We start from the raw sequence: 14272 nt of genomic DNA, 5'->3' as shown, positions 1-14272 counted from the left end.
ACATCCCTTTAATTACCAATTCTTTGCCACCACAAAAAGAATTGTTATAAATAGGTCTCTTTCTCCTTTTTATGATCTCTTTGGGATACAGCCCTAGAAGTAGTATTGCTGGGTCAAATACTATAGCCTTTTGGGCATAGTTCCAAATTGCTCTCCAGAATGGAGGGCATCACCAACAATGCATTAGTGTTCCCACTGAGAAGGCAAGCAATTCAGTACAGGTTATATATGTGTAGTAATGCAAAACATTTCTATAATAGTCATGCTGTGAAAGAAAACATAAACCAAAAAAAAAAAAAATGAAGAAAAAGTATGCTTCAATCTGTATTCAGACACCATGAGTTCTTTCTCTGGGGATGGATAGCATTTTTCATCATAAGTCTTTCAGTTGTCTTGGATCATTGTATTGCTGAGAATAACTAAGTCATTCACAGCTGATCATTTACAATACTGTTGTTTTGTACGCAGTACATTTCACTTTGCATCAGTCCATGCAATTCTCCCTGGGCTTTTCTGAGAGTATCCTGCTCATTATTTCTTTTAGCAAAGAGTAATCCACCATAATCACATATCACAATTTGTTTAGCCATTCTCCAATTGATAGGCATCCCATCAATTTCCTATTCTGTACCTACAGAAAAGAGATGCTAAAAATATTTTTGACCATATAGTTGCTTTTCTTTTTTGTTTTTGATCATTTTTGGGATACAGTGGTATTGTTAGATCAAAGTGTATGCATGATTTTATAGCCCTTTGGGAATATTTCCAAATTGTTCTATAATATGGTTGAATCAGTTCAAAACTCCAACAGTCATTAATGTCTCATTTTTCCCACATCCCCTCCACCACTGTCATTTTCTTTTCTGTCTTTATTAGGTATGAGGTAATACCTCAGAATTGTTTTGTTTCTCCAATCAGTAGTGAGTTAAAGCATTTTTCATATGACTGTAGATCACTTTGATTGCTTCATAGGAAAATGATTCATGTCTTTTGAACACTTATCGTTTGGGGAATGGCTCTTATTTTTATAAATTTGACCAAGTTCTCTATGTTTGAGAAATGAGGGAGGCCTTTATCAGAGAAACTTCCTTCAAATATTTTTCAATTATTAATCTGTGTATTATTTCTATATTATAATTCTGTAATATTGTGTATTTCTCTCTGATCTCTCCCAGTTTATTCTCTCTTTCCTTTCACCCTGTCACCCTGTGTTTTTTTCTGACTAACCTCTCCCCAAATTGGTCTTCCCTCTATCACACACACACCCTTATCCCCTTCCCGTTTCTTTTCTACAGGGTAAGACAGATTTCTATATCCAACTCAATATGTATGTTATTCCCTCTTTGAGTCAATTCTGATGAAATTAAGGTTTACTCCCCTCCCCTTCCCCATATTTCCCTCTACTGTATGCCTTTTTCAGCCTCTTTCATGTACAATAATTTACCCCATTCTACCTCCCTTTCCCTTTTTCTCAGTACATTCCTCTCTTACTCCTTGATATTATTATTTTTAGATATCATCCCTTCATATTCAACTCACACATGTTCTTTCTTTCTTTTTCTTTCTATTTATCTATCTATCTATCGTCCTAACTGCTCTAATAATGAGAACATTCCTATGAATTACAAGTATCAGTCTCCCATGCAGAAATGCAAACATTTTAACCATATTAAGTCCCTTATGATTTCTCTTTCCTGTTTATGTTTTCATGCTTCTCTTGAGTCTTGTATTTGACAGTCAAATTTTTTATTCAGCTCTAGTCTTTTTATCAAGAATGCTTGAAAGTCCTCTATTTCACTGAATTTCCATTTTTTTCCCAGGAAGGATTATACTTGGTTTTGCTGGGAAGGTGATTCTTGGTTATAATTCTAGCTCTTTTGCCCTCCAGAATATTATATTCCAAGCCTGCTGATACTTTAATGTAAAAGCTGCTAAATCTTGTGTTATCCTGACTGCAGCACCAGAATACTTGAATTGTTTCTTTCTGACTGCTTGCAATATTTTCTTCTTGATCTGGGAGCTCTGGAATTTAGCTATAATATTCCTGGGAGTTTTAATTTTGGGAACTCTTTCAGAAAGTGACTGTTGTATTCTTTCAAGTTCTATTTTAGCTTTTGGTTTTAGGATATTAGGACAATTTTCCTTGCAACCCACATCCAAATAGGGGCAAAATAACAGAGTCCTGACCCCAGTGCTAGCAAAAAACCATTTGTAATCTCTTTCTGATCCTTACCATCTGTGTGGGCTGAGAGTTCCTGCAGGAGCTACCACCACTGTTGATTTAGTCACTCCCAAAGCCTGCTCCTGGTTTCCTGAGATTGGATCTGTGCTGGTACAGCCTTTGCTAGACTGTGCTCCACTCTCACCCAGGTGCAACAGATCTTTCCTGCTGTCCTTCTAAGTAGTCTTTAGCATCTGTGGGCTGAGAGTTCTAGAAACCACCACTGCTGCTACTGATTCAGTTACCCCAAAGCATACACCTAATTGGCTGGGGCCAGGTCCGTACTTGTGCAGCCTCTGCTGGACTGTGTTCCTCTCTCACTCTGGTACACAGATCTCTCCCACTGACCTTCTAGGCTGTCTTGGTGTGGAAAATGGTTTCACTTCATCTTTTTGTGGGTTTTAACACTCTAGAATTTATTTGGAGTCATTATTTAAAGCTATTTGGAGGGGTTTGGGGGAAGAGTTTAGGTGAGTCCCTGACTTTACCATCTTGGCTCTGCCTCTCTGCAAAAGACTTTTGGTTGACTTGCCTGCCACGAGTTTTACCCCATTCCATGAAGTGATAAAAATAATCTTCATAAAGTGCACATCTGACCACGTTATTCTCCTATTCAATAAATTCAAGTGACTCCCTATCACTTTCAGCCTCAAATATAAAAGCCTCTTTTGCAGTTCAAAGCCCTATACAACCTAGGGCCCCCATCCACCTTTCTAGTCTTTTCACACCTTTCTATGCCTCCCAAATCATATCTTTTCTGCTTAGCACAGTGCATGGCACAAGACAGACACTCAGTAAATGTTTATTGAATGACTGACTAACTTGTTCCACATGAAAATCCTTCAAATACTGAAGATAAGTATCATATCCACCCTCTTTTGTTATCCAAGGCTAAATATTCCCAAATCCTGCAACCAATACTTATATGGCATGGTCTCCCATCCTTTTAAGATTATGGTTGCTTGCACTGCTTATACCCCAGCTTGTCCATGTTTTTCCTATAATGTGAGTCCCAGAAGACAAAATTGTATGTATTGTTTGTGAAGGGCAGAGAAACGAAAAAATATTATTTCTTTTAGATCAGACACTATGCATAACTTAATGTATCCTAGGATAGTAGAATCATAGACTAAGAACCGAATTATTCTTTCCTTCTGTGATTGCGTCTAAAGAAACCCTGTCATCAAAAAACTTTTAATACAAAGATCATTCTCCACAACCCAAAACCCCTCAGATTCCCAGTTGCCTCTTGGAAAAAATATAGACACATCTTGATAGTTTAAATCATTCTAATCCAGCTCTAACACACCTTTAGACTTATTTTATCCTAAATTCTAATCCTAATTTCAGCCTAATTTATCTTCATTTTATGCTATCTACATTTGAACCAAATGATAATACCATTTTCTCCATCTTCCACCTGCATGCTTCTGCACACTTCCTCCTTTATGCCCGGAATATATTCCCATTTCATTCATGCCTCTTAGAATCTTTCTCTTCACTGAGGTCACAAATTATGTTCCAAGCCCTCTATGAATTCTTTTCTAATCCTTATAGTTGTTCATATCTCTCCTCTTCTCAAATTACCTCTATGTGCATTTTTCAAAGCACACTGAATGTTATCAGTGAAATGTGTCACACTTGGGAAAAAGATATGGACATGATTTAATCACCAATATGAGGAATATGGGGAAGATGAGACAAAGGATCTGCAGGATTAGACACAGAATGATAGTGTTGTCCTAAATAATTCTCTGAGAGAATTAATGTTATTTAAAATCTTGATTTATAAGTTTATCCTATCTAGATGTGGTGCTTTGAAAGATATTCACTTAGAATGCAGGAAATAACGTAAAAAGGAACACTGAGTACCTATGTAATGCTTTCAGTCTTCACCTCAGAATTGCAGGGCTTTTTGTGCAATCTTATGTCAATCACTTTACTACTCTAACTCAATTTCCTTATCCTTATTTTCCATTGTCTCTCCCTTATGGCTACAATATACCTTCTCACCTCTTAGAATTGTTACTTTCCTTTATAGTTTGGCTCATGCATGGTCTACTACATGAACCTTTTCTTCTTCCCCCTCCCCAATTTCTTCCCCACAAAAAATGCCATTTACTTCATTTGTCTAATCTAGTTTTGCCTGGTGTATGGTAGGAACTTCACAAATACTTGTTGATTGATTTATGATGTAAATTGGAAAATATTTATCTTAAGAAAAAAATACAATATTCTTTTTATCACCATTGTGGAAAGGAAAAAAATTCTTATCTGTTTAACAAATAAATTATAGAAAACAAATTAGACATTTGACTTTATAAGCCTAGATATGTTAGTATGGCTAGAGAAACAGAGGGATTATTATCTCAAAAAACCCTGCTGAGGGAAAGGGGGGTGGGGGAGAATGGATGTAAGGCTACCTGGACTTCCCTTTTCCTTCAAACTTCAGAAAAAAATGGACCAAGATAAGACTTAGAGCTCTAGTCCATCTCTTTATATAGGGGAAAAGCATATATACTCTAGTGAAGTTCTCTAAGGGACTCATTAAGGGACTCTAAGGGACTGATGCTAACTCCTTCCATGACTGATTATTTTCTATTTTTTTTCCTGTAGCAGTGGAAACTGTGTGCTTACATTTTGCATGTTGGTCCCCACTGGGTCCTACACAGCTTTGTTAGCTTTAAGTTTCTTACTTGGTGAAATCCTTTAAATAAAGGCATTTGTCTGTAACAGATGTAACATGTCACGTAACTAATAATAGCAGTAAAGTAGGACTGGGAGCAGAATGGTAACCTTACATGGAGTAGGCAAGGATGCAGGTAGAGCCCTCCTAAAGGGTAGGGCAAATCACTGAGCAAAAACATGACTGTGTAGGCAGTGTGGTACAGTGGAAAACATATTGGAGTTCAGAAGATCTGGGTTCAAACAATGCCTAAAATACTTAATATTTCTGTGACTCAAGTCCAAGTTACTTAACCTTTCTATGTTTCATTTGGGTAGGACTCAATGGCCTCTGAGTTCTTCTGGTTATAAACCTTTGATTCTGACTACTTTAATAAGCAAGCCTTGGGTCACATTCCCCTTGACACTGAAACTCTATCTTTCAGGATTTTTAGAATTCATGGAAACAGGGTATTTTTTGAAACCTTCTCAAAGGCTCAGAAAGAATTACTGACCTCACTGAAATGAGGGTCCTGAGCTATTTGGGGGAGGAAAACCTGTACTGTGAATATGAAATCTCAAGCACCACGTAATTTGTTTCTGGCTCTTCTTCTCACTCTCTTGTCTCCTCTTCCTTTTACCTGAAAAATCATGTGCCTCAACTTACTGTCATTGGGTTTCAAGAGAGTATGACACTGCTGCAAAAGCCTGTGGGTAGCGTAGCTATAGTTGTCCTGAAGAAACAATGGATAAATTCATTCCCATGGAGAAGAATGCTCTCTATAGGAAGGACAATGGTAGTCCCTAGGCTAAGTGCAGTACTTGTTCCTAGAATACCCCAGTCATAACTCAATCACTTTGCTCCATTAAATGCACCTTCATCAGTCTCCTAGCTTTGGGTCTCCCCCTCCCAACTGTACTAACCACATTTGTCTTTGACTTTTAGACCATCCCCAATTTATCTTTTTTTCATCTTAAGCAAACTGTAAGAGTATAAATTGGATAACAATACACTACCTGATCTGAGAATACAGCTGTTGGACCTCCTTGTGTGTCCATGATTCATCAGTTCCTTTGTGGCCACAAATAATAAAAATTATCTTAGTTGTGTCAGAAAAACAGCATTCTGCCCCAACTTCATGGCCTCTTCCTTGGCCCTAGTCAATTCATAGGGGACAGCTGGCTTCCTAGTCCTCTGTTCCACAAGCACAGAAACCTTTGGGGCTTTATATCCAGGTAGCTCTTCAGTATCATCTTCTGTTCTCCACACACCAAATGCATTTCCTTTCTTTCTGGAGTCTGTGTAGATTCAGACTTTCACCTCTCATGAGCACATGTTCTGACTGAGTCACTTCCACGGAAGAACCATTCAGATGCCCAGATAGCTTGATACCAAGATCAGCCCTGGAATGGCTTTCCCACACTTTGTCTTGCATTGTGTTGTAATTGATCTTATTTCTTCTCCCAAACTTTGCTTTGCCACTCTTCACTTGATTTAAACTTAGTTCTATTAAAAAAAATTCTCGAGTGTGTCAAGAAATTCTCTTTGGGCTTGTGTCCAATCTGCATTTTGCGTCGAGGCTCTCACTGTAAATATTTATAAGTCATTGCCTTTGAGTTTGTCTCAAGCTTTCCTGGGACCACAGCAGCTTTTTACTGTCAGGGTTTATTTTTGTTGTGTTTTTTGGGTTTTTTTGTAGTTTGCTCATTTTTCTAGCCTGTTTCTTAGAGTTTGGGCTTTCTGTTACCTTGGGGTTCTGATTACCTCTGGAGGCAGCTTTCCAATCTGGTCTTCTGAGTCTTATAAGGTTAATCTAGGGACTTTTAAATTTTTGCTGTGTTTAAGGTAGTGTGATTCAGGAAGAAGTCAGATCACTGTCCTCTGGGTCTACAAGCTAGTATCTTACCTTAACCAGGTAAGGTTATCTACTCCCTTGCCACTGTAACTGCTCCTCTCTGCACTGGAACTAACAACTCACAAGTGGGCTAATAGGTGATGAAGCTGCCAAATGGCATCTGATCCTGCACCTAATGCTAGCACAGCGGTCCCCTAGAATCTTGTTGAAGAAATGTTCAGTCCCCTTACCTTCTCTGGGCACTAGGCTGCTCAGCACTGCTGGGCTTACAGCATACGGATTACACTCCTGGTCAGTCCCCACCTCACTGCCTTCATACCTCTCTTGACTTCCTAAATTCCAGTTGGAAATGACTCACTGTGACTTTTCTTTCACTTTTCCACTCAGAATTCAGTTTGTGGCATTTTTAAAAGGTGTTAAAGAAAGGGTGTGTTAGGAGAATTTGGCAAAACATGCTGGTTTCATTCCACCATTGTGGCTCTGCCCTGTGTTTCTCTTTGAAAATCTTCTCATATTCACTAAATGCATAATAATAGTTCTCTTTAGTATGATTTCTCTGATACATAGCAAGGTGTGCCCACAATCTTAAGATACTTCCACATTAACTGCTTTCATAAAGTTTTTCTCCAGTAAGAATTCTCCTATGTCAATTAAGTTCTGTGGTGTGACTGAAGACATTCCCACAACCATAATATTTCTTAGCAATATGAACTCCCAGATATCAAGTAAGTTCTGAATTCAGGTGGAAGATTTTTCCAAATGTAATACATTAAAAACTTTCTTTCTAATAAGGATTCTTTTGACAGTTCTGAGCTGTAGTGGGAGGCATTCCCACACAGTCTACATTCATAAAGGATTGCTCCAGTAGGAATTCTCTGATGCACACTAAATTACATCTTACTCTTGAAAGCCTTCTCACATTTGTTACATTCTTAAGTTCTCTCTCATATGAACGCTCTGATGCAGAGTAACTTCTGAACTCGTGCTAAAGGCCTTTCAACATATATTATATTCAAAATGCTTTTCTCCAGAATGAATTCTCTGGTGCTGAGTAAGCTGTGCCCTCAGTTTGAAAGCCTTCCCAAATTCATTACATTCATAAGGCTTCTCTCCAGTATGAATACTCTGATGCCGAAGAAGCTCTGATTTCCATTTGAAAGCTTTCCCACATTCGTCACACTTATAATGTCTTTCTCCAGAATGAATCCTCCAATGTCGGATGAAATCTGAATTCCGAAAGAAGCTTTTCCCACATTCGTTACATTCAAATGGTTTTCTTCCATTATGAATTTTCTGGTGCTGAATAAGCTGATATCTCAATCTGAATGCCTTCCCACAATGATTACATTCATAATGCTTCTCTCCAGTATGTATTCCCTGATGTCGAATAAGTTGTTGTCCTACTCTAAAGGCCTTCCCACATTCATCACATTTATAAGGCTTCTCTCCAGTGTGAATACTCTGATGTCGGATGAAATCTGAATTCCAAAAGAAGCCTTTCCCACATTCGTTACATTCAAATGGTTTTCTTCCATTATGAATTCTCTGATGCTGAGTAAGATGATGTCTCAATCTGAATGCCTTCCCACAATGATTACATTCATAAGGCTTCTCTCCAGTATGTATTCCCTGATGTCGAATAAATTGTTGTCCTATTCTAAAGGCCTTCCCACATTCATCACATTTATAAGGCTTCTCTCCAGTATGAATTCTTTGATGCACAGTAAGCTGCATTCTCTGTCTGAATGTATTCCCACATTCATTACATTCATAAGGTTTCTCTCCAGTATGAATTCTTTTATGTTGAGTGAGCTGTACAGCAAGGCGGAAGGCTTTCTCACATTCATTACATTTATGAGGTTTCTCTCCAGTATGAGTTCTCTGGTGCCGAATATAATCTGAATGGAAGTAGAAGACCTTCCCACAATCCTTACATTCAAAAGGCACCTTTCCATGAATTTTCATATGTGTTTTCTGTGATGAATTGCTACTGAAGGCCTTCCCACATTCATCACATTTATACGGCTTCTCTCCAGTGTGAATTCTCTGATGTCGAGTAAGGTGTGACTTTAGTCTGAAGGCCTTCCCACATTCATTACATTTGTAAGGTTTTTCTCCAGTATGAATTCTTTGATGTTCAATAAACTGTGATATGTAACAGAAGCCCTTCCCACATTCCTCACATTTATAAGGAATCACTCTAGTATAAATTCTCTGATGCTGAATAAGTTGTGTGCCTAGGCTGAAAGATTTTCCACATGCATTATACTCATAAGGCCTTTCTCCAGTAAATTCTTTGCTCTCTGAAAAGAAGAACAAAAGACTGATTAACTCTGCCTTTTTTGCTTTTCTCAAGGGTTGTAGTCACTGAGAGGTTTTAGAACTATTCCCTAGCATTCCCACCGGAGAAGGCTAGTTTCCTTGGTCTTTCAATAAGGATGACAGTTCATTTTGTGTTATGAATGTTATGAATCATAGTTGGCATATGTAAACTTATGATGAAATTACCTGGAGGGATGAATAAGCCCTTACTGTACTCGAACAGGTCATACTTGAATGGAATAAGGAAATGAAAGGCTATCCACAAAACATACAGAACTTTAAGAGCTTGCAAATACATCTCTACCATCTGAGGTGAAAATAGGAAGGGAAAAAATTGAACATAAAGACTAAAGAGAACTAACCAATTTAGAGTGAGGAGAGACAGAAAAGTCATTAAATAAGCAGAATAAAGAAGAAATACGAGGAAAAAGGGAATCATATCATAAAATTGTTGCCATTAACTGATAAAAATTTAAAAAGGCAAGATCCAATTCCAAAAATGAAAATGATCAAGATGTACAGGTATTTTTAATTAGAGAAATTATTATTACCCGAAATATTACTCAAACTTAGGTACAGAAGTCAAAATGGAACAATTTGGATCGATCAGCAAATAGTGATCAGACTACCAAAGATACTTTGAAATGGTAAGAAATTTTAGCAGTTAGGCTGAAATAGGTACTTGTTCAGCTGCTGTTGCTACTTCTCTGAAATGTAACTTAGCAATGTAATCTAGTGCTACAAAACTGTTCCTATCCGTTGACACAATGATCTCACTACTAAGTTTACATCCTTAAAATTTTACTGAAAGCAAATATAAATCTCTCTCAAAAATATTTACAGTAGCTGTTTGTGAAATAGGACAATACTAAAAACCTATAGGTTCAGTAATAGGGTTATAGCTAAACAAATTGTTTTATGAGAACATATCACTGTGCTCTTATAAAAATAATTTCAGAGCATAAAGAAAATAGGATGATATGTAAAATGGCAGAATAATAAAGGGGAATTGGGTTATGATTAAATGCTTTAAAAAGTAACAGCAGCAAAGCAATATAACCACAAAAACAAAGAAAATATCAAAAAGCCATTCAGAAGAAAAAAAGTATACTGCTAATATTATATGTAATGAGCTTATTTTAAAAGGGAGAACAGATTGATGGAAGTGAGGCAGAAGAATGTCTGCATAAGATAAGATAATCTTCAAAGGACATAAAAGAATACCAACCCTGTATTGAGGACACAACTTTCTTTTAAGAGTAGAGGTACATATGAGCAGAGATGCATAAAAAGGGAATTTCTGTTGTGAAAAAACTCAGCTCTTTTCAAAAGAACCAAGAAACTTTAATGAAGATGATGACCTTGTTCAACATTTTGGAAGAACTTGGGGATAGAGCCAAAATGGTGGAGAAAAGGAAAGGATTCCCCTGAGTTCTCCAAAATCCTCTGAACAACGTTAAATAATGCCTCAAAACAAATTCCGGAGCAGCAGGACCCAATTTTGCATCCTAAGGCATCTAAGAAAGGTGGTAGGAAAGACCAGGGTGAGAATGGAGCACAGTCCACCACAGGCAGTACCAGGACAGACCCCCCCCAGAAAACCAGCAGTGTGACTTGGGAGCAACTGAATCAACAGCAGTTGTGACTGACTCTGGAGGTCTCAGCCCACAGATAATTGGAGCCAGGTCACAATCCTGGGTGTAAGTCCCAGGGCGAGAAGGAGCACTAACAAATCAGATCTTATGGCCATAGTTGAACAGGGACCCTGGTCACAGTTCTAGGCAGAAAAGAGTGCTTGTGGTCCTTCACATGATAGGACAAGAGAGTACTAAACATACCTTTCCTTAGATGATACCACCTAAGAAGAACTGAAAACTTTCAAGTCCTTAGAAGTATCTCTGAAAACACCTATACAAAACCCCAGAAGCTTGAAACAGTGTGGTTTCTACCCTACAAGCAGAAATCCACTTTAGCAGAATTAAAGGTCATGAAATAGGCTGGAAAATGAGCATACAAAAGAAAAAATTCTGACTTGACAAAGGTGACAAGAAAGATCAAAAGACACTCAGAGGATAACAAAGTAAAAACTCCTGTGTCCAAAGCCTGAAAGTAAAATGTAAGTTAGTCTCAGGTTATAGAAAAACTCAAAAAGAATTTTAAAGTCGAGTAAGAGAGGAACAGGAAAAATTGGGAAGAGAAATGAGAGCAATGCAAGAAAATCATGAAAAAGAGAGACAATAGCTTATAAAGAAGGCACAAAAAATGAAGAAAATATCACCTTAAAAAGCAGAACAGGCCAAATGGTAATAAAAGTACAATAATCTAATGAGGAGAAAAATGTCTTGAAAAGTGGAATTGATCAAAGAGAAAAAGAGGCACAAAAAAAAAATCACTGAAGAAAAGAACTCCTTAAAAAGCAGAAATGGCCAAATGGAGGTACAAAAATTGTTGAAGAAAATAATTCCTCAAAAATTAGAACTAGGCAAGTGGCAGGTAATGACTTTATGAGACACTAAGAAATAATCAAAACCAAAAGAAATGATCAAAACCAAAAGAATGAGAAAATAGAAGGAAATGTGAAATATCTCACTGGATAAATATTTTGTAAGAATTTTGACCTCAAATGACCAACACAGTAGTAGTTTGACTCAGCTACTTGGGTTTTAATGTAGTCACCTCGACAGCAGCTTCTTGGGATATCTGTATCTGGAATCCAAAACTCTTCCTTTCTTTCCAACTGGTAGATCACATCTGGTTTAGAAACTGCAAATCCTGTTCATTGAAAAAGAAAAAGTTCTTGGGATGGTAATTCAAGAATCTTATCTTAAAACAAATGATTTAAATACCATCCTCTAAGGAGAGAGGTGCAGAAAATCATCAAGGACACTAAGTTAGCTGATTTTGGATGGAATTATTTGCTTCTTTTGTTTTGTTTTTAAACCAGGGAGTACTCAAGAGGCTGGTTGGGGGAAGCAGGATTTTTTTCAGGTAATGAGGAAGAAAGGAGAACTAATGTCAAATGAAACATCCATAAAATTTAATAGAAGAATCCAAAACTAGCTTAAGCTCTTTTGGGGGAGGGGGGACAGTAACTAGGCATTCTAGGAAGACCTCAAAGATATAAGTGACCACCGTAGGATAATTTACATTATTGAGGACTTTGGAAAAATAGTTTATTTGACAGACTCCCTGATTAGACAATTGTAACACTTTGTGTATGATGATGCCTCCACTGGGATTAAACAGTAAATATTGATTTGAAGCAACACAGAAGGTTTAGTACAATAATAAATCAAGAACAGTTTCTATTCCTACTAAGCAAAGACCTTCCTCCTTGGAAACAGGTAGCACAAGTATTCTGTCTCTTGGTTAAAAAAGGATTAGGAATATCTACCTTTTGTATTCCAAAGAACAATGCTAAAATCTTGAAAGTCCTATTGGTATATATCAAGACTCCAAAGGGGTAACTGTTCTTACCCAAAGAGACCAAGTTGCTATAGTTCTCCAGCATCACATCCCTGTACAACTTTTTCTGAGAAGCATTCAAATGTAGCCACTCCTCCCAGGTAAATTCCACAGCCACATCCTTGAATGTCACTGATTCCTGAAACACCAAAAATATTTGGGTAACCCCAGTATAGCTCTGACTAGTATGAAGTCTGAATAGAAAATACTTCACAGTACGGATTTTTTCATTCATTTTTGTGAAACAGTACAAGACCTGGTAGAGAGAAGGTACTTAAGAATTCCTTTCCCATTACACTGTAAGCTCCTTAAGAGCAAGGACTATGTTTGCCTTTCTTTGTATAACTGAATTCAACACAGTGTCTGGCACATAGTAGGATGCTTAATTAATGCTTACAGTTTTTAATGGTTCCAATGAAATAAATTTTACAACCTGCACCTGTGGTTGCTACTCTTGCCCTCTGAGCTCCAGCATAGCATGCCTAATCTTTTTCTATTTGCTGAAATAAAACAATGAAAATGAACTAGTGAAACATAGCTATCATATGGACCTAAGTCTTCTTCTACAGGCTAAACATTCTCAGTTCTTTGATCTATCAGCATGACCTCTTCATCATTAAAGTGGTCACTTTCTTTTATACATACATACATACATATATACAAAGAGAAATATATACATATGTAGCAACTGTATGTAAAAACAACTATTAAGGAAGTTCAAGTGAAAGATGGCAGAGTCAAATAGGAATTTCCTAAAACCCTCCTGAATCCTCCTAAAAACATTGTTAAAAATCTCAGAACCAATTTAAGAGCAGCAGTGCAGCTTACCATCACAGCAGGAAAGGTCTGTCTTACTGGGTTGGGAGGGGAGACCCTGAGGCCCAGTTAAGGGCAACAGCACAAGAAATTTGGGACAGTGCAAGAGCAGAGCTCAATTCTTACATAAAAGCACAAAGTCATACAATAAATAGAAAGAATGGAGAATTTCTGGAAGCCACAACGTAAAAAGTAAGTCCTCTCTGGGAGTCCCCACTGGTGGCTGGCACCCTTTCAACCTCTTCTTCTGCACCGGGTGTCTTTCTCTTCTTACCTGGAAGCCCCTGGGGGCTGAGTGAGTGCTCCAGGTCTCTAGCCCCCAGCTTGTGGTTTCCTTCCATGAGCCAGGGGTCTCCTTAACAGCTATCCAGAGTCTCGTCTGGTCAAATTACAAGAACCTTCTTCCAATGAGTGACCCCCTGGTTTTGACAACCCAGATGCTGGTGCCTCTCTCTCTGGTAACTATATATGTAGTAACGGTCAGACAGGAAGAAACCCTGACTATTTATGTTATTTTCTCTGTTGGTAATTTCTGTTTGTATTTTCTCTGAAGTTCAGGGTGCTGACTTTTCCCTTTGAACTAAGTGAATGATATAGGCCTTTGATTAAAGTGATTGTTGACCCCTTTAAAAGTGTCTTTCCTTTTAGCAAACAGATGAAGGAACATGTGCCAGCAGGTCATCCTGGACATGCTAGGGTGCTTGCTGTTACACTGCTACAAATGCTGGTCATACTGTATCATGCTTGAGATAAGTTGATATAATCTCTTTGCTAATATTTAATTTTTTGGCATTTCAATTCATTAGGGAACTTGGTCTATATTTTTCTTTCTCTGTTTTGGCTCTTCCTGATTTAGATATCAGCACCATATTTAGATCAGAGAAAGAATTTGGTAGGAGTCTGCTTATGTTCCCAAACAGTTTATATA

At 37.7% G+C, this 14272-nt stretch overlaps 1 protein-coding gene across 5 annotated transcripts in view; it reads right to left on the bottom strand.

Moving 5' to 3' along the window:
* Nucleotides 1-1415: 1415 nt before the first annotated feature.
* LOC140521641 (uncharacterized) overlaps nucleotides 1416-14272 on the bottom strand; it is a 36743-nt gene continuing 23886 nt past the window's right edge. For all 5 annotated transcript variants that reach the window (XM_072636879.1, XM_072636880.1, XM_072636881.1 and 2 more), the window contains exons 3-5: nucleotides 12541-12667; nucleotides 11740-11835; nucleotides 1416-9044 (exon numbers count right to left, since the gene is read on the bottom strand). In XM_072636879.1, coding sequence (XP_072492980.1) covers nucleotides 7738-9044; nucleotides 11740-11835; nucleotides 12541-12667 — 1530 coding nt within the window. In that variant the 3' untranslated portion in view covers nucleotides 1416-7737. The remainder of the gene's footprint in view (nucleotides 9045-11739; nucleotides 11836-12540; nucleotides 12668-14272) is intronic.

Source organism: Notamacropus eugenii, chromosome 1 (genome assembly GCF_028372415.1).
Source record: "Notamacropus eugenii isolate mMacEug1 chromosome 1, mMacEug1.pri_v2, whole genome shotgun sequence".
Taxonomy (NCBI): Eukaryota; Metazoa; Chordata; class Mammalia; order Diprotodontia; family Macropodidae; genus Notamacropus; species Notamacropus eugenii.
This window is presented reverse-complemented; position numbering and strand designations above follow the sequence as displayed.